Raw genomic sequence first — 21,926 nt, forward strand, 5'->3', positions numbered from 1 at the left:
TATATGCCTCATTTATACGTCAGTGACTGTGAGTCAGAACCAGGATTGGGGCCTCCACAGACATAAGGTATAAGGGAAAGATCTGCTCCTGTTCTGTGTTTAGAGCCGCACCTGGTTTTGGCTCAGAATTGGGGATGAGCGAACTTCTGTTCTCAAGTTTGGCGTACAAGATTCGGGTTATCTAAGAATTCTGTTATGGATTCCGCTACCACGGACCACATGGCGGAATCCATAAGGGTATTATTTAATAACCCGAACCTTGTACGCCAAACTTGAGAACAGAAGTTGGCTCACCCCTACTCGGAATCACTGACTTAGGCCTCATGTGAACGACCATATGTATTTTGCAGTCCGCAAAAAATACGGGTGACATCCATGTCCATTCTGTATTTTGCGTAACGGAACAGCTGGCCCCTAATAGAACAGTACCATCCTTATCCGTAATGCGGACAATAATAGGACATGTTCTATTTTTTTGCGGAACGGGAATACGGACATAGGGAAACGGAATGCACACGGAGTAACTTCAGTTTTTTTTTTTTGTGGACCCATTGAAATGAGTGGTTCCGTATACGGGCCGCAAAAAAAAACCAAAAAACTGAATGGATATGGAAAGAAAATGCGTTTGTGTGCCTGAAGACTGATGTGTGAAAGATCACTGATTTTGGAAGGATTCATTCAGTGGTTACAACTTTTTTTTTTTTGTAACTTGAACCCCTTCAAATAGGACCTTTCACCTCTCAGTATCTGATCGGTCTGACCACTATGGTCACCCCCTAAATGACTATAGGCAGAGATGTATTATAAAGTGTTACTGGGACAGGTACGGGTCTGTTGTGCGGCCGGCCCTTGTTGGCTATCCTCTGTGTGAGACTTGTCATTTATAGTCTTGTGGACTTTTTTCAAGTGACTTAATCTGATTTTTATCTGTCTCGGAAAGAGCAAAGGAAATTCCACAGCACGCTACTTCCCCCATCTACTCCACCTTTTTTCTGAATACTTTCCACTTGTAAATGGAGTCTTAATAATGAATTTAGTTAGGTTTTCCCACCATGTTGTGTCATGACAGGTCAGCAGGACCTCCATACAACCCTTTGCAATGAGCGGCAGTACTCCGGTGGTCCCCCACCCATCACTGATATCGACCTAGTAAACACTTTGGTGGAAACCCTCTTTAAAATACAGCTGCATGATCTATTAACTTTGCTTTTAATTTTAATGTGTTTCCCCCCCCAGGTATTCAGGTCTTGCAGCAGCTCATTCGAAGTGGTCATCTTGTTCTTCCGTTATGGATTTTGAACTCTCTTCTTCCCACGCTGAGTGAGCAAGGAGGCTGGGCCGCCATGGAGAAGAAACGCAGAAAGAAATGAGCAGTGCACCCAGCCTACTGGCCTCTGACATGCCGACTTTTCTGAACCCCTAGAACTGTTTGTAGTTACCCGGCTGGACATTGCCAGTGCCAGCTCTGTGTGCTGATCTTGCCTCCGCCAACACGGGCCGTGACGTCGCCATAGAAATTTCATGCCGCATTTTATGAACATGAGGTTTGCAAAGTTCTGGCTGAAGCTGGTTGTGATATTACTGTGTCTGAAGAAGCACCAGAGCTCCCAGCCGGGAAACTCGTCCCGTGAACCCGAACCCTGTAATGGCTGCTCCCATCTTACACTTAGTGTGGAGTTTTCTTCATCGGTGGTGGAACATGGTGAGTTCAGTTGCTTGCCGTGTTTCTTCTAGCAATTACTCAAACCCCTTAGGTTCCCATCTGCGGCAGAGGTTCCATTAGGCACCTCAGTGTCAGATTGTAGCAAAAAAGGCAGAAAATACCGCTGCATGCTGCAGTATTTTTTGTGGCTGAATGCCAGTTTCCTTGTCGGAAACCCAACGGATCCAATTGTAGTCATTGGTATCCATCGGGCACTGTGGTGCCCAGCATAAGCCGGAACAGAAGACTGGAATCTCCCTGCAGATGTGAGCCTAGCCGTAGAGTTTTTACTATCTTTAGGACTGGGCTGAGCCGGAGAGCCAATGCACCTAAAAGTTTGAGCAAATTTTTTTGTAAGAATAGATTCATCTCACTAAGCAGAGTCCTGCACCTGTGACGTGTTGTCCCCGAAGTGGAGGACGCCTCTCCTGGCGCTTGATTGACAGAGCTAGACATCTCAGCCCTGACAACCTGGAGCCTAGTAGTGACACAAGCGCAGAGGCTCTGTTCCGCTACTAGAACAGCGCTTGTGCATGCACCGCTACACTTCTAGATAGCAGCACATGCAAGTCGCTGCTCCAGTAGCGGAAGAAGAGAACCTGCTCTTGTGTCACTACTTGGAGCAGCGACGCGGTAGTGAGATTGTTCCGCCCTGTCAATGAAGCTCTAGGGCAGGCATGCTCAACCTGCGGCCCTCCAGCTGTTGCAAAACTACAACTCCCAGCATGCCCGAACAGCCTACAGCTATCAGCCTAGAGCAGTGCATCAGGGGAGTTGTAGTTTTACAACAGCTGGAGGGCCGCAGGTTGAGCATGCCTGCTCTAGGGGGAAGCGTCCCCGTTGCAGATGGATCGATTCACTCATCTCTGCTACACACGGATTGTAGATCTTTTGATCAGTTCACTGCTTTTATTTTGAAGAAAAGTTATTGGGTTAAGAAAAGGGAAATATCCGCTGTGCTGAACCTTTTGTATTTCCCAATCTTGTTGATCGAGAAAAAGGTAGACTAGAATGTATAAAGCGTAGTCCACGGTCCAGTGATTGCAGCTCCCTCTAGGGTAAGTTCACATCATACGTGATGATACATATGGATTTTACCTGTGGATTTGCACCTTAGAATCTGCAGCGGTGCACAGTAGGAGGAAGAGATTTGTACGATTCTCGCCCCGACGCTGTGGATTTTCAGTGCAGTGCGGGAGAGATCCACCATGAATACGCAGCTAGATGAGCATGTTGGACATGTGGACCCCCTTTCTTAGACATAGAATTTGTTTGTTTCAAATCTGACTTGTTCTTTTTTCCTACTGGATCTGAGGTTTTCATTTAGATTTCTGCTGCAAATGCAGTATATTGGGGCTAATCCCATGACTATTCATTATATACACTGCTCAAAAAAATAAAGGTAACACTTAAACAACACAATGTAACTCCAAGTCAATCACACTTCTGTGAAATCAAACTGTCCACTTAGGAAGCAACACTGAGTGACAATCAATTTCACATGCTGTTGTGCAAATGGGATAGACAACAGGTGGAAATTATAGGCAATTAGCAAGACACCCCAATAAAGGAGTGGTTCTGCAGGTGGTGATCACAGACCACTTCTCAGTTCCTATGCTTCCTGGCTGATGTTTTGGTCACTTTTGAATGCTGGCGGTGCTTTCACTCTAGTGGTAGCATGAGAAGGAGTCTACAACCCACACAAGTGGCTCAGGTAGTGCAGCTTATCCAGGATGGCACATCAATGCGAGCTGTGGGAGGAAGGTTTGCTGTGTCTGTCAGCGTAGTGTCCAGAGCATGGAGGCACTACCAGGAGACAGGCCAGTACATCAGGAGACGTGGAGGAGGCCGTAGGAGGGCAATAACCCAGCAGCAGGACCGCTACCTCCGCCTTTGTGCAAGGAGGAACAGGACGAGCACTGCCAGAGCCCTGCAAAATGACCTCCAGCAGGCCACAAATGTGCATGTGTCTGCTCAAACGGTCAGAAACAGACTCCATGAGGGTGATATGAGGGCCCGACGTCCACAGGTGGGGGTTGTGCTTACAGCCCAACACCGTGCAGGACGTTTGGCATTTGCCAGAGAACACCAATATTGGCAAATTCGCCACTGGCGCCCTGTGCTCTTCACAGATGAAAGCAGGTTCACACTGAGCACATGTGACAGAGTCTGGAGACGCCGTGGAGAACGTTCTGCTGCCTGCAACATCCTCCAGCAATGCCAGCATGACCGTTTTGGCATTGGGTCAGTAATGGTGTGGGGTGGCATTTCTTTGGAGGGCCGCACAGCCCTCCATGTGCCCGCCAGAGGTAGCCGGACTGCCATTAGGTACCGAGATGAGATCCTCAGACCCCTTGTGAGACCATATGCTGGTGCGGTTGGCCCTGGGTTCCTCCTAATGCAAGACAATGCTAGACCTCATGTGGCTGGAGTGTGTCAGCAGTCCCTGCAAGACGAAGGCATTGATGCTATGGACTGGCCCGCCCGTTCCCCAGACCTGAATCCAATTGAGCACATCTGGGACATCATGTCTCGCTCTATCCACCAACGTCACGTTGCACCACAGACTGTCCAGGAGTTGGCAGATGCTTTAGTCCAGGTCTGGGAGGAGATCCCTCAGGAGACCGTCCGCCACCTCATCAGGAGCATGCACAGGCGTTGTAGGGAGGTCATACAGGCATACGAGGCCACACACACTACTGAGCCTCATTTTGACTTGTTTTAAGGACATTACATCAAAGTTGGATCAGCCTGTAGTGTGTTTTTCCACTTTAATTTTGAGTGTGACTCCAAATCCAGACCTCCATGGGTTAAAAAAATTTTATTTCCATTTTTTTTATTTTTGTTTGATTTTGTTGTCAGCACATTCAACTATGTAAAGAACAAAGTATTTCAGAAGAATATTTAATTAATTCAGATCTAGGATGTGTTATTTTTGTGTTCCCTTTATTTTTTTGAGCAGTGTATTTCCGTAGCATGTGAAAGGGTTTTGAATATCCAGTTATATTTGCACGCAGATTGTGTATTTTAGGGCCGTTTCACACTTGAATTGTGGCGTTCCGGTTTTGAGATCCGGCAGATTATCTCAAAACTGGGCCGTTTAAGTATGCATCCGTTCCATTTTGTTGCATTTTGTTACCGGACACAAAACCGATGCGAAACAGGTTTGGATCCGGCAGCAAAGTCAATGATGCTGGATCCGTTTTCTTCTATATAGTGCCGGATCTTGTTTGTTCCGTTTCGATGTACCACCACCCCGTCCAAACGGAACGAACGGATGCATCTGGATGTGTTAACACCAAACAGAACCATTTTGGTCCGGTTTTGAGATCCTCCACCAGATCTTAAACCTGGAAACCAAAACGCAAGTGTGAAACAGGCCTTCGTTTGGAATCTGCATCTAAACCAATGTAAAATCCTGACCTTGGGAATGGATCCGGAAGGGATATTGGGCAGCAGGTTGGCTCCGTGGTTGTTGCCTTATAGTGTCGGTGTCCTGGGTTTGAATCTGATCATCTGCATATAGTTTGTATGTTGCAGTATGTATGGCGGCAGCTCAGGATGTCCGAGCTAGAGACTCTCTGCTCTGAATAGGTGGGGGTGGTCTTCTCTATGATTTTGTGACCACAACTGAGCTGCCTCTATAATGTGAGGCTCTAGTACAGGGATCAGCAACCTCCGGCACCCCAGCTGTGGTGGAACTACGACTCCCAGCGTGCTCCATTCACTTCGTTCTGCGAGCAGCTAAGCCAGTGTGCATGTTGGGAGTTGTAGTTTCAGCTGGAGTGCCGGAGGTTGCTGATCCCTGCTCTGGTAGTTTTGGTGTGAGAAGGTGCTGCTGTTCTCTCCTGTAAGTAATGGAGGTGGGCATTACATTCTCTCAGGGCAGGTCCAAGTGTTTTGTTCATGTCTTTCCACCTCCTGCCTGTAATACGGAGCGGGCCTGCCCTGTCCCCCTGGAGCCAGACACAGGGTCAAGATTATTTGCTAGATTCACAAAGCCAATTTTATTTTTATGCAGAATACATTGTAGCATTCAAGGGATACTTCACAGCCAATGCAAGAAGCAAGTTTATCACCAGTGCACTGAGGAGCCGAGGGATCGAGGACTGGAGGATTGTACCGAGGAATAACCCTGCCAGTGATTACCCTAGCGACTTTGAACTGATTGAGATCAAGAGTGATCAGCGTGATGGGGTGCTGACATTAGAAGACCACCCCAACATCAAGCGAGTCACCCCACAGAAACGCGTTTTCCGTACGCTTAAGTTTGCAGATGGTGAGTTTTTTGGTATTCTGAATATTGCTTTACGGTTGCACTGAATTAAATTCTATGGACACCTTTTTTATTATTACGTTCTATACATTTTTTTTTATTTTTTTTATTTTTTCCCATTTGGTCTTTTCTGCAGTTTTCTCTGTACAGCTTTCAGCTTCTATTTGCAGACTGCCACCTTCGGTTTTCTGTCTGGCCCCATGTGTAGCCCTGACCTCTGAACTCCTGACGCCTCAAACACCCATTATATCTAAATTCTTAGCAGTTTGGTATGAACATGGCTTAAGTATGTATGAGCTGCCAGGAGTTCAGAGACAAGGGCCACACATGGGGGCATCAGAGCAGAACTGTGTAAAGCCTCTTTCACACAAGCGATACGTATTGTGTCAGGATCTGTTCAGAAAAAAACAATGGATTTGCACACAAGTTCAATCCAGTGTTTTTTTTTTTTTTTTTTTTTTGTGATTGTGTTCAGTGTTTGCATTTTTTGTGTCCGGATTTTATCTGGGTGCATGCGTTTTCACACGTGTGAAGAAAAACTGAAGAATATAAATCGACATCTCCCAGCAACCATCAGTGAAAAACACATTACATCCGGATGCCTTCTGTTTCTCAATCACGCCCCATTCACTTCTTTGGAGCCAGAGCTGCGTGAAAAACGCACAATATAGAACATGCTGCAATTTTTTTTCTTTTCCTGAACACAGAGATGATGCGTAATAAAAAAACAACCCTGATGTACACAGACCCATTGAATTCAATGGGTCATGGTTCAGTCAGAATGCTCTGCGTTAGCTACATGCGTCGCGTCCGGGCGGAAAACTCACTTGTGTGAAGGAGCCCTAAACAGAAAGTGGCAGAAGCGGAAAGCTGTACAGAGAAAACTGTTGAATTTTAATAAAGACCAAGGCCAAATGCACACGGCCGTGGAACACAGATGTGAGCGGTCCGTGGTATCCCGGCCTGGCATTCTGCTGACAGCAGGAGCGCACGGCGTCATTGGTTGCTATGACGCCGTGCGCTTTATGCCGCCGCTGCACTACAGTAATACACTGGTATAGATCATACGAGTGAATTACTGTAGTGCAGCGGCGGCATGAAGTGCACGGCGTCATAGCAACCAATGACGCTGCGCGCTCCTGCTGTCAGCCGGATGCCAGGCCGGGATACCACGGACCGCTCACGGCCGTGTGCATTCGGCCCAACTGAAAGAACTATTTTTAGTCCAAAATGAGTAGAATACAATAAAAATTGCCCCCAAAGGTGTCCATAGCCTTTAAAGCCCAAATTCAGCGCCCCCTTCCGGTGCTAATATTACCAGTAACATTCTTTGTTCTGATGAAGATTTTGCTATTCCCTGCAGTTGCCCTTCTGGATGCAGCATTTCACTGACTGGGTTAATGCAATAAAGCCAGTTTTCTGGTAGAATTGTATTGAAATGGGTGGCGTTAGCAGCATAATAGTGAAGCGCTGTGTTAGCCAGAGGGGAACTTGGTTTGAATGTATGCTGTTGAGAATCTGTCCTGCCGCTCCATTCAGACTCTGTGGGACTGATGGGTATAGCAGAGTGCATTGCGCGCAATCTGTAAGTCCCATAGAATTGAATAGAGCAGTAATGCACATGTAACCACTGGTCCTTTTTTAAGGGGAGCAACACAGGGCCCCTGTTTTTGTGATTGGCGCTGTTCTGCTAAAGGACGGCTCCTTATAAAAACTAGATTCAAAACACTTTGGCCCAATTTACACCAGAATCGAGGCGTGCTCGCGTGTTTCGTGTAGGGCTTGACTCAAAAATATTCTCTTCGGTCAGGCTCCGCATTGGGTGTGACTCGGTTGGGCCCCGATTTCGCAGGTGTTTTTTTTTAGTTATGGACGTTGTGCAGAAATTACAGAGCAAGGAAGGGCGAGCGGATAGTGAAGGTCTTGTATTTTCTAATAGGAAAAGCGATCAGTTTCTTCTCCTCTCTGCACAGCAATTCCATATCGGATCCTTCTGCACACTGGTCGCGGTCCCTCCCTTGCTGGGAATCCATCCCCGGTGTTTTATTTTGGGCCTTTGGACCCATGTGCCCTTTGCTCTTTCTTGGAAAATGTAGTTTCATTGTTTAGCTGATATTTAAGGATCGATTCTTGCTATTTATTGCCCGTAGCACCCTATGACAGACCTGGTTTTATTGTCTTTAGGCGCCTGTGGTTTATATGCTTGGTTATGGTTTGACTTCAGGTATTTGGTGTTTGCATAGTGAGAGGTGTGATTATTTGTGAAAGAAATCTCCCGTTGTGTGTGGCTCTGTAGGGTCAGGTATACAACAGCCTGGCTTTATGTGTACCCTGCAAACAGGGCTTTAATACCGGACTGATTGTGGCCATTGTCTTCTAATGACAAACAGTGTAACAATCAGATGCCAATCAGTGTAATGGTGCCTATACAAATAAAGGCCCTTTTACATGGGTCCCAATGTGGAAATTTCAAGTTCTACAGAATCTTTTCCCATAAAACTCTAGATCAGTCTGCTCAGCTTCTGCTGCAGATTGCACTGCTCGCTGTGAGAGCAGCGTTGTCTGAAACCACCAGTTTTACTGGGACCCACTGGTATTTTATGTGCAGACCAGAAGTCAACTGGTAACTGGTTTTTAGCATAAATAAGCCTGTCGGATGTGTCAGCAGCTTATAGGCTCTGTATATGGACTGATGTACAGGGCAGTTAATGGGAACGAGCCATTATTCCCGATCGTTGCCAGTTTGTTAGACTACATTGACATGCAGCCATCATCCCCTCATTACTGCAGTCCTTTATCCCCATACAGATGTATTGTCGTAGCTTCTGCTTGCTTTCCCCAATATAGGTGCCCTCATCTGGGCACTTTATCACGTACACCACATTGGAGGATGCACCTGAGAAAGCAGTGATTCGGTACTTCCGTTATGTGTGTGGGGTGTGGATGGTGTCTGATGAGATGTGGACACAGGTTTTGTATTAGACGCCCCGATCATGCAGATGATTGTCGGGAGGGAAGTGCCTCCAGCGAGGAGAACGCTGCTATTACATGTCCTCTGTAGCATGGGGAGGAGAGATTGCCATTGCTTGTCCCCATGCTGTACAGTGGCTTGCTGGCGGCAGATCGATATTAGACAGCGCGATCTGCCGCGGGCAAATCCTGATCTTTCATTGTGCCTGATGAACGATGATCTGGATTGCCCGTTCATCATGCAATCGGTGGCAGTATTACACTGCAAAATGATTGCTAACGAGCCTCTCCCACTCCTGACATTGATGGCATATTCTAGCGAGATGTATGCATTTTTTGCAGATCACACGCTGACCCGTTCATTTCAATGGTGCTGCAAAATTTGTGGACAGCTCATTGTGTGCCATCTGCAAAATAGAACATGCCTGATTCTTTTGCGTAAAGAATAGGAATTTGTAACATAGTACGGGACATGCGGAAGGGGAAAATGCGAGACCCACATGGGCTGGTATCAGTGTTTTAGATATCTGCGATTTGTAGACTGCAGAAACGCAAATGGTCGTGTACAAGGGGGAGTAATGCCTGCTTAGTCGCACAACTCTTCTGTTTCCAATCCGTTTTCAGTATGCATAGGAGTACTTCAGTGCACTCAGGGGTGGGCCTGGCTCCTCTGCGAAGCCCCTTTAGCCCCCCAGGGCCAGGCATCCTCACTGACCTGGTGCAGTCAGGGGGCTTCTAGACCATATAAAGTCTTAATGAGGCACAGTATGCTAGGTAACAGCAGATTAAACCCGTGTATATTTTCTGCTCAATTTCTGCCTCCTTCCTAGATGAACCTTCAGCCTCCTGCAATGATACAAAGTGGAGTCAGAAATGGCAGTCATCTCGTCCGCTCAGAAGGGCCAGTCTGTCCCTCAGCTCTGGATTCTGGCACGCTACAGGGAGGCACTCTAGCAGGCGTCTCCTGAGAGCGATCCCACGGCAGGTTGCTCAGACTCTTCAAGCTGATGTATTGTGGCAACTAGGGTACACAGGTGAGTGATGATACATTATTCCTACCGAGCGCTGGAATAGAATAGTCCAAATTGTTAGAGTGGAATGGTAAGAATTACTTCACAGACCTTCCTTCATGCAGTCAGTGTCACATGATGGGAGTATAAAGGCCCCTTTACATAGCCCAATTTAGCAGGTAAAGCAAAGGATCACCTATGATCACCTGCTCCTCAGTGAAGGAGAAAGCTGCATTTACATGTGCCCATATAGTCATTGTGGGTAGCAGATGCTGTTAGACGGCACAATCTGCTGCCCACAAACCATGATTTAGGTGTCTGCATGAACGATCCTATTACCTGATGAATGAGGCTTTCACAAAGTGGCCATTGCTTAAAGAAAAACATAAGAGAGCACGTTTAGCAGAGTCTGTGAAGTGTGAACACATGGAAGAAGGTTCCCTGGACCGATGAGACTGATCTTTTTTTTGGCCATCAAGAGAAACACTATGCGTGGCACAATCCCAACACGAGCACCGTGACCACAGTAGTGCATGGTTGTGGCAGCATCACGCTGTGAAATGCCTTTCGTCGAGAGGGCCTGGAAAAAGCATCAGTATTGATGGCAGTAAACACAGGTTTTCCTCATGAATTGCTCTTTGTCAGCCACAGAGGTTCACCTTCCAGCAGGACAATGGCCATAAACATGCTGCTAAAGCCACACTGGAGTGGTTTGACACCAGCGGTGTGAATTCCGGCAGGCTGTTTAGTCAGAGAACAGGCTGCTGGAATGCAGACGGTATGTCCGCCAGTCTCATTAAGTATAGTGGGGTCCGGCAGACAAGCGGAGAATCTGCTGGACACCAACCACTGTGTTTTGTGTCTGGCCGATCCTCCAGTTGCCTGCCAGATTGTAGCTACCGCTGGTGCGAAGGTAGCCTAAATATCTTGGACTGGCCTCAATCCAGTGGAGAATCTGTGGTATGACTTAAGGTGGGTTTACACGTGCCGACCAGAAAGCTGATTATCGGAAAGGAGAGTCAACTGCTCATTCCATTGGGGAGAAAGCTGCATTCACATGCAGCGATCCCCTCCCCCACAGTATGAGAACAAGGGGTTGCTATTGAGATCGCTCATACAGAATCTGATTCGGCGGCACATTTAGATGGGCAAATTATCAGGAAAGGGTGATCACAGGAACGTTCGTTCCCGATAATCTGCCGGACAATCGGGCAATGTAAATCCACCTTTAGACTGCTATACACCAACGCAACCCATCCCAGCGTCTCGATGTGCCATCTTATCAAGTGTCGCAGAGGGTTAAATGGATAAATGACCTCTTTAGCTGAATCTGCTCAGCTCCTCCTGCAGACTGCCCTGCATTTCATATGACGGGTCGTGTTGTGCTCCCTCACGTTAGTACCCTGTTACAGGCTCCTACAACTCCTACTGCAGGGACTTGCTTGACCAGCAATATATAGATATATATGTAATAGAAATATAATTCATATGTAAATCCAGAGGGGATCAGTTTCATGAGCTCCAGTGCCGCTGATGATGGCGCTTATAATCCCCGTAGCCCTCCGGCTTCCACTCTTACTGGATCTTAATATAAGAAAGAGTGAGAGATTGTATGATGGATTTATCTCTGATTATTGCACACTTTCTTCTGTTATTGGGCATTTGTCTTTTACATAATTTGGTCACACCCCTATACCCCCTGGAGGAAGCCATATGTAAAAGCTGCGTTGCGGTGGGGCTGTGTGTCTCCTAAATGCTTGTATGATGCAGTGATCACGCTGATGTTTGATTATTAGGTATCTATACCTTAGGAGCATAAAATGTATTTTCCATTTTTGCCTAAATCATACCTATAAAATAAAAAAGGCATCAGCTCCAATCTTAAATGAAAAGCTTGCATATTCCAACATCGCTGTCGGCACAAAGGGACATGTGGTGGTATAGCGCATACATGATATGATTGCACCGCTCCATGCGGATATGTGAAAATGTTACTGTGAGGTTTGGATCATTTCTAAGGTGCTCCATTTTCTTGGAATCCCCCTGAACAGGCAGCAATGTAAAGGTTGCTGTGTTTGACACTGGACTGAGCGAGAAGCACCCACACTTTAAGAACGTGAAGGAACGAACCAACTGGACCAATGAGAAAACCTTGGATGATGGTGAGTAGAAGCCTGGTTACTATTCCCTGGAATCTTAAGTCCCCCGTACTCATTAGATTAACATCAGCCGAACTTGCCAATTTTGGGAAGGCTGTCAGACCAATGTGTTTTGGGGTCTCCCAACTCAGGCAAGTTGAATTTCAACACCCAATTATTTTTCTTCTGATGAAAGATAAGCCTCCACCTGAAGTGTCCTTCAGCAGCTTTCTCCTTTCTTGCCAAGTTTTTTTTCCTTGAAAGCACATGCATGCTCGGCTGAACCCATATGAGAGGAACAGCTGATGGTGTAATGAGCACTCAGCCCAGTTATCAAAGGTGCATCGGTCCAGCAGACTATCTCTCCTGGCTCTCCCATACATGTACATGTTTGGTTCGGTCGAGTGAAAATGTGTTTTCAATGGGAAGAGAAAGCAGCTCACGGCCTCCTCAGACAGCGACTTCTCTCCCGGAAGAACAAAATAATCCGATGTTAAGCTTCATGCAGTGGTATTGCAGCTTTCACAGCCTGGTATGATGCAACTTTCTGCTGCTGATGGAACCATGTATTCCCGACCAGACTCCCAAGCTGGGCCTTAAAGCCTCCCCCCCCCCCCCCCACCCCCCCCCAATGACCGGGCACCTCAGATAGGTTATACTTAACCCGCTCCCCGACACCTGCGTTGCTCCTGCTTTCCGCACGCCTGCTGCACAGATCAAAACATATGACATCATTGTAATATGGGCAGTTGATCAGATTAAGACATCAAAGTAATAGATTTGATATAAGAGGGGATCAGCCCTATTTCAACAGGTCCAAAAGACCACAATCAAACTAAAGAAGTACAAAAGAATGAGCACATACCGATTGCACACATGCCAGTTCAGAGCTGGAGGGGGCTTGAGAAACCCCAACGTGAGTTTCGCCTCGCTTCTTCTGGGGGCGTGATCCCCTCCTATATCAAATCTGTTACTTTGATGTCTTAATCTGATCAACTGCCCATATTACGTTGATGTCCTTGCCGTATTATTTATGTTGCAGGATGGCTGGCCTCTGACATCAAACATTTGGGGTATATATTTCAAAGGACACATATAGGGATTCAGCTCGCCTTACTTACCATAAACGCACAAGTGTTATGCAATGTTAAAACAGGAATGTCAGGAGGGGTGACAAGTAGAGATGAGCGAACTTCTGTTTTAAGTTCGGCGTCTAAAGTTCGGCTTCCGGTTAGCGGAGGATCCCGATATGGATTCCGAATTCCGTTGTGGTCCGTGGTAGCGGAATCAATAATGGTCATTATTGATTCCGCTACCACGGACCACAACGGAATTCGGAATCCATATCTGGATCCTCCGCTAACCGGAAGCCGAACTTTAGACGCCGAACTTAAAACAGAAGTTCGCTCATCTCTAGTGACAAGTCCTCTTTAACTCTGAATTCCTAATAGAGTACATGAAAATGGGTTTTCTAAACTTGACAATCCCTTTAATAATCAGTGTGTCATTTTCCTAATCATTGTGTCATTCCTAGCATCTGGTGCTCATACGTCTTTTTGCTTTTTAAGGACTTGGACATGGGACTTTTGTGGCAGGTGTCATTGCCAGCATGCGAGAATGCCAGGGACTGGCTCCAGACTCTGAGTTACACATTTACCGGGTCTTCACCAATAATCAGGTACTTTTTATTTTTGTGTCTCTCCTTTTCTTGGACTCATTTGCAGTATAGAGCTGTTCCTACCCCGCTGGGATCACTCTGTTTTCGGGACAGTAGAACCCATGCCAATTGATGGAGGTCTTAGGTTAGGCCACTTTTCCACCAATGTTTTTGCTGGATCCATCATGGAACGCTTTAATCATGATAATACAACCATCTGCATTCGTTATGAACGGATCCGGTTGTATTATCTGTAAAATATCCAAGACGTTTTCTTTTGTGTCTGAGAAAACAGATCCATCCCCATTGACTTTCATGGTGAGTCAGGACGGATCTGTCTTGCTCCTCATCCCATAGCGGACAGAAAAACGCTTCTTGCAGCCTTATTATCTCCGCGACGGGGACGCAAGCAAACGTAACGCAATGCATTCTGGTGCACTCTGTTTCGTTCAGTTTTGTCTCCGTTGACAATGAATGATCCGCTCCCATTCCAAGTCTGCCTGCGTCCAGCTGTGTTCCACTTCCTGCTCCTCTGCCGATATGACAGGAAGTGGATGTGCATACTAGCCAATCAGTGGCTTAGATGCGTCAGTGCTGCCATTCACAGCTATTGCCTGCCTTAGGAGATCTGGTTACTTTGTTTGAAAGAAATCATTTTTATGGATTTTCTTGGTTTTGTACATAAACAAGAAATAAAAGACAATGACAGAACTTCTACAATAAGCTAACCCAATCCCCCCTGAACCGACACCGCATCTCTCTTTTCCGATCTGCAATAATATGCTGCCTACCACGGTTTGGTCCCACAGTCCAACAAAGCTAAAATGTCACCATCTTATCTTTACCTAATAGTACTCCCCCCTAATTGATAGGAAAGAAGGCATCTGGATGGCAGTCCCGGTACCATCAACCACGGTCCCCATATAGAGTCAGACTTTTTAATAGTGCCTCTTTTATATTATACTCCTCTCTCTAACCCTATTATCACATTCATACATTCTATGAACTCCTCTTTGGTTGGTACCGTGTTACTAATCCAATATTTGGCTATTAATTTCTTAGTCTGATATAGTAATCTACTCATGCCAATGCTAGGTCCCTCTGAGGAATCCTCTTGTAGTAGGCCCAGTATACATCTTAACGGTTCAGCCGCGAGTCTTATTTTATATACCTCAAACATAACATCCAGTACGGCACTCCAGAAAGTGCCCAGGGCAGTACATTACATTATATGTGCCTCAGGATTCAACATTTAGGGCAGTTAGATGGGTCACGTATACCCAGCTTATGAAGGAACATGGGTGTCCTATAGACTCTGTGGCATCAAATATAGTTGTGAGATTCAGTGCGTCTCACATAATGATAACCAGAGTCTCATAGATGGCACCTCTGACCACTGTGAGTCCGTTAAGGGACCCAGATCCCGAGACCACTTCTCGGTACGGTACGTTCCTGGTGAAATGACCGCAGTAGTTTTCTCCGCCTCTTCTAATCTGTTTTGCCCCTATAGAAGCATGTATGGTAAGGTCAGTAACCTCACTCGGTGTTGTTAAGACATGTCGAAGTTGTAGATACTGGTAGAAAAAGCAGTTTTGGAGATCAAACTCAACCTTTATTTGTTCAAAGCTTTTAATTGTCCCTTTAATGTACAATTGTGACATCCAATGTATTCCCTTTTTTCTCCCATGTACCAAAACCGGTTAAACCCTTTAATTCTGAGGGCATGGCATCCCGAAAGTTTCATGGTGTCTTTCAGTTTCTGCCAAACTTTACAGAATAGATGTACACCGGGGAGGGAGACCTGTAGTAGTGGGGGATCACTGAGGTATCGGCTTCTTTTCTTTGGTTAAGGCATCACAAGCCTTTTTCTTTTCCAGCTCAGATACACCTTCAAAATAGCGAATCAAATCATTGAAAACTACGTATCTGAGTTCAGCGTCTTTCATATATTGATAGGGCAGCATGAGGTGACAGATCCGCTTTAAGGGTGTTTTTAAAAATGCCCACAAAGGGTTTAAAGAGGACAAGATGGGCATTACTTACCTCACCAACCAGTGCTGCTCTGATACCCGCTGTACTCCCCTTCCAGGTCCTGGCCCGACACACAGGAAATGGCTCAGCCGTGACCTCCCTCAGCTAGTAACTGGCTAAGTGGGCGCTGTGCAGCTATTACCTGTGTGCCGACCAGAGTGGCAACAGCAAGGGATCAGTCAAGTGAGTAATAGTGTGTATGTGTGTTTTTTTTTTTTTTTGTTTTGTTTTGTTTTTTAACCCATTTTAGTCCTTTTAAAAAAAAAAAACAACAACCAGAAAATGAAATTTCCATCTCTTCAAATGCTTCCTGTGGACAGGGTTTCTTGGCCAGCTGAATGAGATCTGCAGTGTGAGTGATCTGTAAGGCAGGCGTGGATCATTTCTAGTTTTGCTTTCGGCTGTAACGGGGATAAAGGTGAAGCTTTGCCGGAACCAGCAGAATAAACATCCTCACTCTTAATTTGTCCCTATTCTTGTTATCTTGTGTACTTAGGGTTTACAGAGCTTTTCATGGCCGGCCAGGTATTTGTTAAGAAACTAAAGTAAAAGATCCAAGAAGAAAGAAAAGCGCGTGATTCGGGGTGTTCACATTGTGTCGGGCATCGAAATCAAACACGCCTGATCCTTCTTTCCCTGAACATCTGCTGTTTACACATAAGTTATCCGAAATCCGCAGACTCGACCAATATTCCTCTCTATGTAGGCACCAGAGGACTACTTTTGATTAGTATGCAAAGCTCTATCTCTGCAGCACCTTTTTGTAGACTGCCCTTGCTCTGATTGTACCACATACAGAAGACAACTTTTGTCTGTCATAAAAACTTTAATTGCGTAGATTATAAAGTCCATATTGTCTCTTTTCAGGTCTCCTATACGTCATGGTTCCTTGATGCTTTTAATTACGCCATCCTTAAGAAAATAGACGTACTGAACCTGAGCATTGGGGGGCCGGACTTCATGGATCATCCTTTTGTTGATAAGGTTGGTTACGAATCTTGTCCATGTAATATATCTCTTTTTAAAAGGGTTCTCCGGGAATTAAGAAAATGAAAATACTTAAATATTACTTTATAATAAATATATTCCGAAATACCTTTCATTAGTTAGAATGGCTAGTTTTAACTACGGAGCAATTGCTAGGAGAAATAAAATGTCCGCCGTCCTACCAGTACACACAGAACCTGTCCTAATCACACACGAGGGCAAGTTACTTCACAACACGGAGCTGAAGAGCTGCCTCATCCTCCTCTCTGCTCTGTGGGAAAGGAAATGATGAGGAGACATGAAGTACAGAGAGGAGGTGGGGGTAATGAGTAGCAGCACTTGTATGCAGTCTCCATTACCACAGCCCCATATCACCACCGTCTGTCCTGTCCATCCTCTCTGTACTTCATGTCTCCTCTGAACTAAATTCCCCAGAGATTCAGCTAAAGTTCTTATCAGCTGTATCCAGGAAATAATCACTGACCAGTAGTGCAGAGAGGAGGACGAGCTGTTTACCTTCAGCGTTGTGAAGTAACTTGTCCTCCTGTGTGGTTAGGACAGGTTCTGTGTGTACTGGTAGGACAGCGGCCATTTAGTTTCCCCTGAAGGTTGCTCCCCCGACAAAGCGAGCCATAATAAGTTATTTGGAAATATATTTATTATAAAGTAATATTTTTAAGTATTTTCATTTTCTTTATGTCCCCTTTAACCTATGATAATTAGAAGCTCATATCTGTCTTCACTTTTCCTACCTTGCAGGTTTGGGAGTTAACAGCCAATAATGTGATCATGGTTTCTGCAATCGGAAATGATGGACCACTCTACGGGTATGAACAATGGTTGTAACACTTTCCATCAGGTCACACTTTGTTGCACTGCCTCAGTGAAGAGAAGCGATGGTCACTGCTTACACTGTCCTATTCCACAGTTTATAGGCTAGAAGTCCTGCTTTTCTCATATTTCTTTTGGAAGATTGTTCCCATTTTTTTTATGTTGGTTGAATTTTACACCAGATTCTGATATTCCACCACTTTTCTATTTTTCCCATAGTGCAATAATCAGTCCATAGACATAATTTGAAGCACTTGTTAAAGAGGTCCTCCGGGCTTTTAATATTGATGACCTATTTTCAGGATAGGTCATCAATATCAGATTGGCGGGTTCTGACATACGGCACCACCACCGATCAGCTGTATGAAGGGAAGCGAGAAGGGAGACAGCACGCACTGCGTGCCCCTTCCCTTCATACAGCTGATCGCTGGGGGGGTTTGATCCCCGCCAATTTGATATTGATGACCTATACAGAGGACAGATCATCAATATTAAAAGCCCGAAGAACCCCTTTAATCATGTAACTTGCAACCAATCACTAAGACCTCATGCACATGGCTGTAGCCATTTTTGTGGTCTGCAAATTGTGGATGCACAAAACATGGGTACTGGCCATGTGTGTTCCGCTTTTTGCGGAATGTACGTCCTGCCCTCTATTAGAACTTTCTATTCTTGTCCACAAAACAAACAAGAATATACCCATATTTTTCGCTTTATAAGATGCACCTGATGATGAGACGCACCCCAGGTTTAAGAGGAGGTAAATAAGAGAAAAATATTTTTCATCAGGCCCCCATAAATATCAGGACATCAGATCAGGCCCCCATAAATATCAGGACATCAGATCAGGCCTCTATGTCAGACCCCCATCAGACCTCAGATTAGATTAAAACCTCCTCTTACCTATCCTGCTCCGTGGCTCCTCTTCACCTCCGGCAGAAGTTGGGCTCCACTGTCCTCCCGGCCTGCGCTGCTGTGTCACCTGACTGCGTGCAGCGTCAGGTCATAGTGCGCGCACTACATCCTGACTCTGTACGGGGTCAGGACAGTGAAGCGCCTGCCTCAGCGAGGAAGACCGGGGAGGGTGAGTACTACAAGCGCTTTCAGCGCTTCGCTCCCAACTCCCGGCACCTAATTCATACTAGTATTCGCTTTATAAGACACACAGCCATTTTCACATTAGTATTCGCTTTAGAAGACGCACGGCCATTTCCCCCCACTTTTTTGGAGGAAAAAGTGCGTCTTATAAAGCGAAAAATACGCTGTGTGTGTATATAATATTATCCGCAAATGCAGATCAGACCACAACCACAGTTGAGTGCATGAGCTCCTAACCAGATGTTGTTGTGTGACAGACCAAATCCAACTTAATTTTTTGTTGTCGTCTTGCTTAGGACTCTGAACAACCCAGCAGACCAGATGGACGTCATAGGAGTTGGTGGCATTGATTTTGAGGACAATATAGCTAGATTTTCTTCAAGAGGGATGACCACATGGGTAATTCAATTTACTAATCTTCATAATTTCTTTTTGAATAGAACATATTGAAAGTTTGCATTGTAACATTATCTGTTTAGTGAGAGTTGCTTTAACCCCTTAGGGACACAGCAAATTTTTATTAATTAATTTTTGTTTCTACTCCCTGCATTCAAAAAGCAGTAACCTTTTTACTTTTCCTTTCCCTTAGGTCTCATGCACATGAACGTATTTTCGTTCCGTGTCTGTTCCGTTTTTTTGCGGACCATATACGGAACCACTCATTTCAATGGGTCCGCAAAAAAAATGGAAGTTACTCCGTGTGCATTCCATTTCCGTATGTCCATATTTCCGTTCCTCAAAAAATAGAACATGTCCTATTATTGTCCGCATTACGGACAAGGATAGTACTGTTCTATTATGCGCTGTTCCGTTCCATTTTTTTACGGATCTGTTTTTTGCAGGCCTTAGCTGTATGTTTTTTGCAGGGCAAGTTGTACTTCCTAATGGCACCATTTATTATTACATACGATATACTGAGAAGCTGGAAACAAATTATTAAAAGGTTTGTCTCACCTCAGAAATGTAGGGGTTCATTTATCAAACTGGTGTAAAGTAGAACTTGCTTAATTGCCCATAGCAACCAATCAGACTCCACCTTTCATTTTTGACAACTCCTTTGGATAATGAAAGGTAGAATCTGGTTACTATGGGCAACTAAGCCAGTTCTACTTTACCCCAGTTTGATAAATGACCCCCCAAATCACTGATGGGTGCGGGTCCCATAGGTGAGACCTGCACCTATCTTTAGAACGTAGCCCGCAAAGTGAAGGAGAGCGGACTGTACATGTGCAGCCGCCCTCTATTCATTCCTATGGGTGCGCATTCACTTCTATGAGGCTGACTGAAATAACCAAGCCAGCACTTGGCTATTTTTGGTGCCTCCATAGGAATGAATGAAGAGCAGCTGTGCATGCGCAGTGCACCCTCCTTCACTTTTCAGGCTCCATTCTAACTGGGACCCACACCTATCAGACATTGGGGGCATAAGGTGAGACAATGGGGGGAATCAGAATTTTAAAAATACAATTCCAACATTGTTTTATAGGTTTTGTATTTATGGCATTAACAGTACAATTACAGTGGGGCCAATTTTATATGGCTTTTATTCTTAATACTTAAAAAAAAAAAAAAAAAAAGTTTTTGCGTTGGTATATTCTGACACCCATAACTGTTTTGTAATTCCATCTACTTAGCTGCGTGGGGCCTCTTTGTTTTGCGGGTAAGCTGTAGTTTTTATTGGTACCATTTTGGGGTATATAAGACTTTTTATTCCATTTTTTTTGGGTGCAAAAGCAACCAAAAAACAGCAATTTGTCCATTTTAGATTTTTTTTTCGTTACACCATGCACGATACAGAATAAACACTTATACTTTGATAATTTGCACATTTTTGGATGCGGTGATACCAATGGTCTTTTGGTTGTTTATTTTTATTAGTAAAATTGGGAAAGGGGTGTGATTAAAATTTCCTTTTTTTTTTTTTTTTTTTTTGGGAAGGTCTTTTTACTTGTAATTTTTTTTAATTATTATTATTTTTTTGTTCCCCCAGGAATTGTTATGGCATTTATACCAGGCATGCCCAACCTGCGGTCCTCCAGCTGTTGCAAAATGACAACTCAGCTGTAGGCTGTTCAGGCATGCTGGAAGTTGTAGCTTTGCAACAGCTGGAGGGCCACAGGTTGAGCATCCCTGATTTATACCATAGTCTGCAAAGGCAGGGCTCAATAGGAACTTTGCTATGGCAGTCCTAGGAGTCTATACAAGGCTGACGGCTCCCATGAACATGTGTTTGAGGGGGCATTCGGTCAGTGTGCAGCTGCTGGCACTTGTCTGGTGTAGGCGACACATTTAAAACAAAAAAGGAAAACAAAAAGAAAATATCTACCTTGACCTTGTACATTGCAGGAACTTCCAGGAGGGTATGGCAGGATGAAGCCTGACATTGTAACCTATGGTTCTGGGGTGAGAGGATCTGGAATGAAAGGTGGTTGTCGCTCCCTATCTGGCACAAGCGTTGCTTCTCCTGTCGTGGCTGGAGCAGTGACTCTGCTTGTTAGGTAACTAAATTCTTTACGTTAATTTACCGTAAATGTACTTTTAGTTTTATAAACTTCACTTCAATGAGCTAGAATCATTGCCAGTCTTCTTGTGGCCGTATATTCTGGGTCCATACAGCAGCAGCACATTGCACAGTTCAGTGCTGAAAAATGGACCACGTCATGGCTTATGGCCTCCTGCAGTGTGATTCACAGAAGACCTTCTACTTTGTGTGTGCAAAATAACAATTTTTTTTATTTTGCTGCGTATCACATTTCCAATGATAAGCTGTTTCTGCTTATTACAAGTAATCAGACTCCTGATGATCAGTTAGTGGTGGGCTTTAACCAAACCTGTCACGTTGGCACAGTATCTCTTATAGAACAGAATGAGCAGATCAGATTAATAATGGGGTTTCATGAAAAGCTTACATTTCTGACTCTTAATGGGCAGTCTATAGCGTGAGATACCTCTGCAAGGGCAAGTCCACACCCGTGGCAGGCATTCCGGCAAAGGAGCAGAATAACGGAATTGCTGGGACCCACCGGATGCCATTCACTATAATGGAGTCAGTCCGGTTTCCGGCATCCTATTACAGGACCACACTGGAATTCAGTGAGCTCTTTAGAAAAAGCCAGTCTTTTTACAAGTGTTTGTAAAGGCAGACTGCGTGGACAGGGCCTTGATCTTATAGACCAGGGATGTCCAACCTGAGGCTCTCCAGCTGTTGCAAAACTACAACTCCCAG

General features: G+C 45.1%; 1 protein-coding gene across 1 annotated transcript in view; it reads left to right on the forward strand.

Annotated features, from left to right (window-relative positions):
* Nucleotides 1-21,926, forward strand: part of MBTPS1 (membrane bound transcription factor peptidase, site 1) — a 55,545-nt gene that overhangs the window by 2,953 nt on the left and 30,666 nt on the right. Inside the window, exons 2-10 of the mRNA XM_040409536.1 lie at nt 1,237-1,702; nt 5,724-5,981; nt 9,779-9,982; nt 12,010-12,120; nt 13,665-13,774; nt 16,652-16,768; nt 17,531-17,598; nt 18,997-19,099; nt 21,047-21,198. Coding sequence (XP_040265470.1) covers nt 1,522-1,702; nt 5,724-5,981; nt 9,779-9,982; nt 12,010-12,120; nt 13,665-13,774; nt 16,652-16,768; nt 17,531-17,598; nt 18,997-19,099; nt 21,047-21,198 — 1,304 coding nt within the window. The 5' untranslated portion in view covers nt 1,237-1,521. The remainder of the gene's footprint in view (nt 1-1,236; nt 1,703-5,723; nt 5,982-9,778; nt 9,983-12,009; nt 12,121-13,664; nt 13,775-16,651; nt 16,769-17,530; nt 17,599-18,996; nt 19,100-21,046; nt 21,199-21,926) is intronic.

The sequence above is a fragment of the Bufo bufo genome, chromosome 10, assembly GCF_905171765.1.
Source record: "Bufo bufo chromosome 10, aBufBuf1.1, whole genome shotgun sequence".
Taxonomy (NCBI): domain Eukaryota; kingdom Metazoa; phylum Chordata; class Amphibia; order Anura; family Bufonidae; genus Bufo; species Bufo bufo.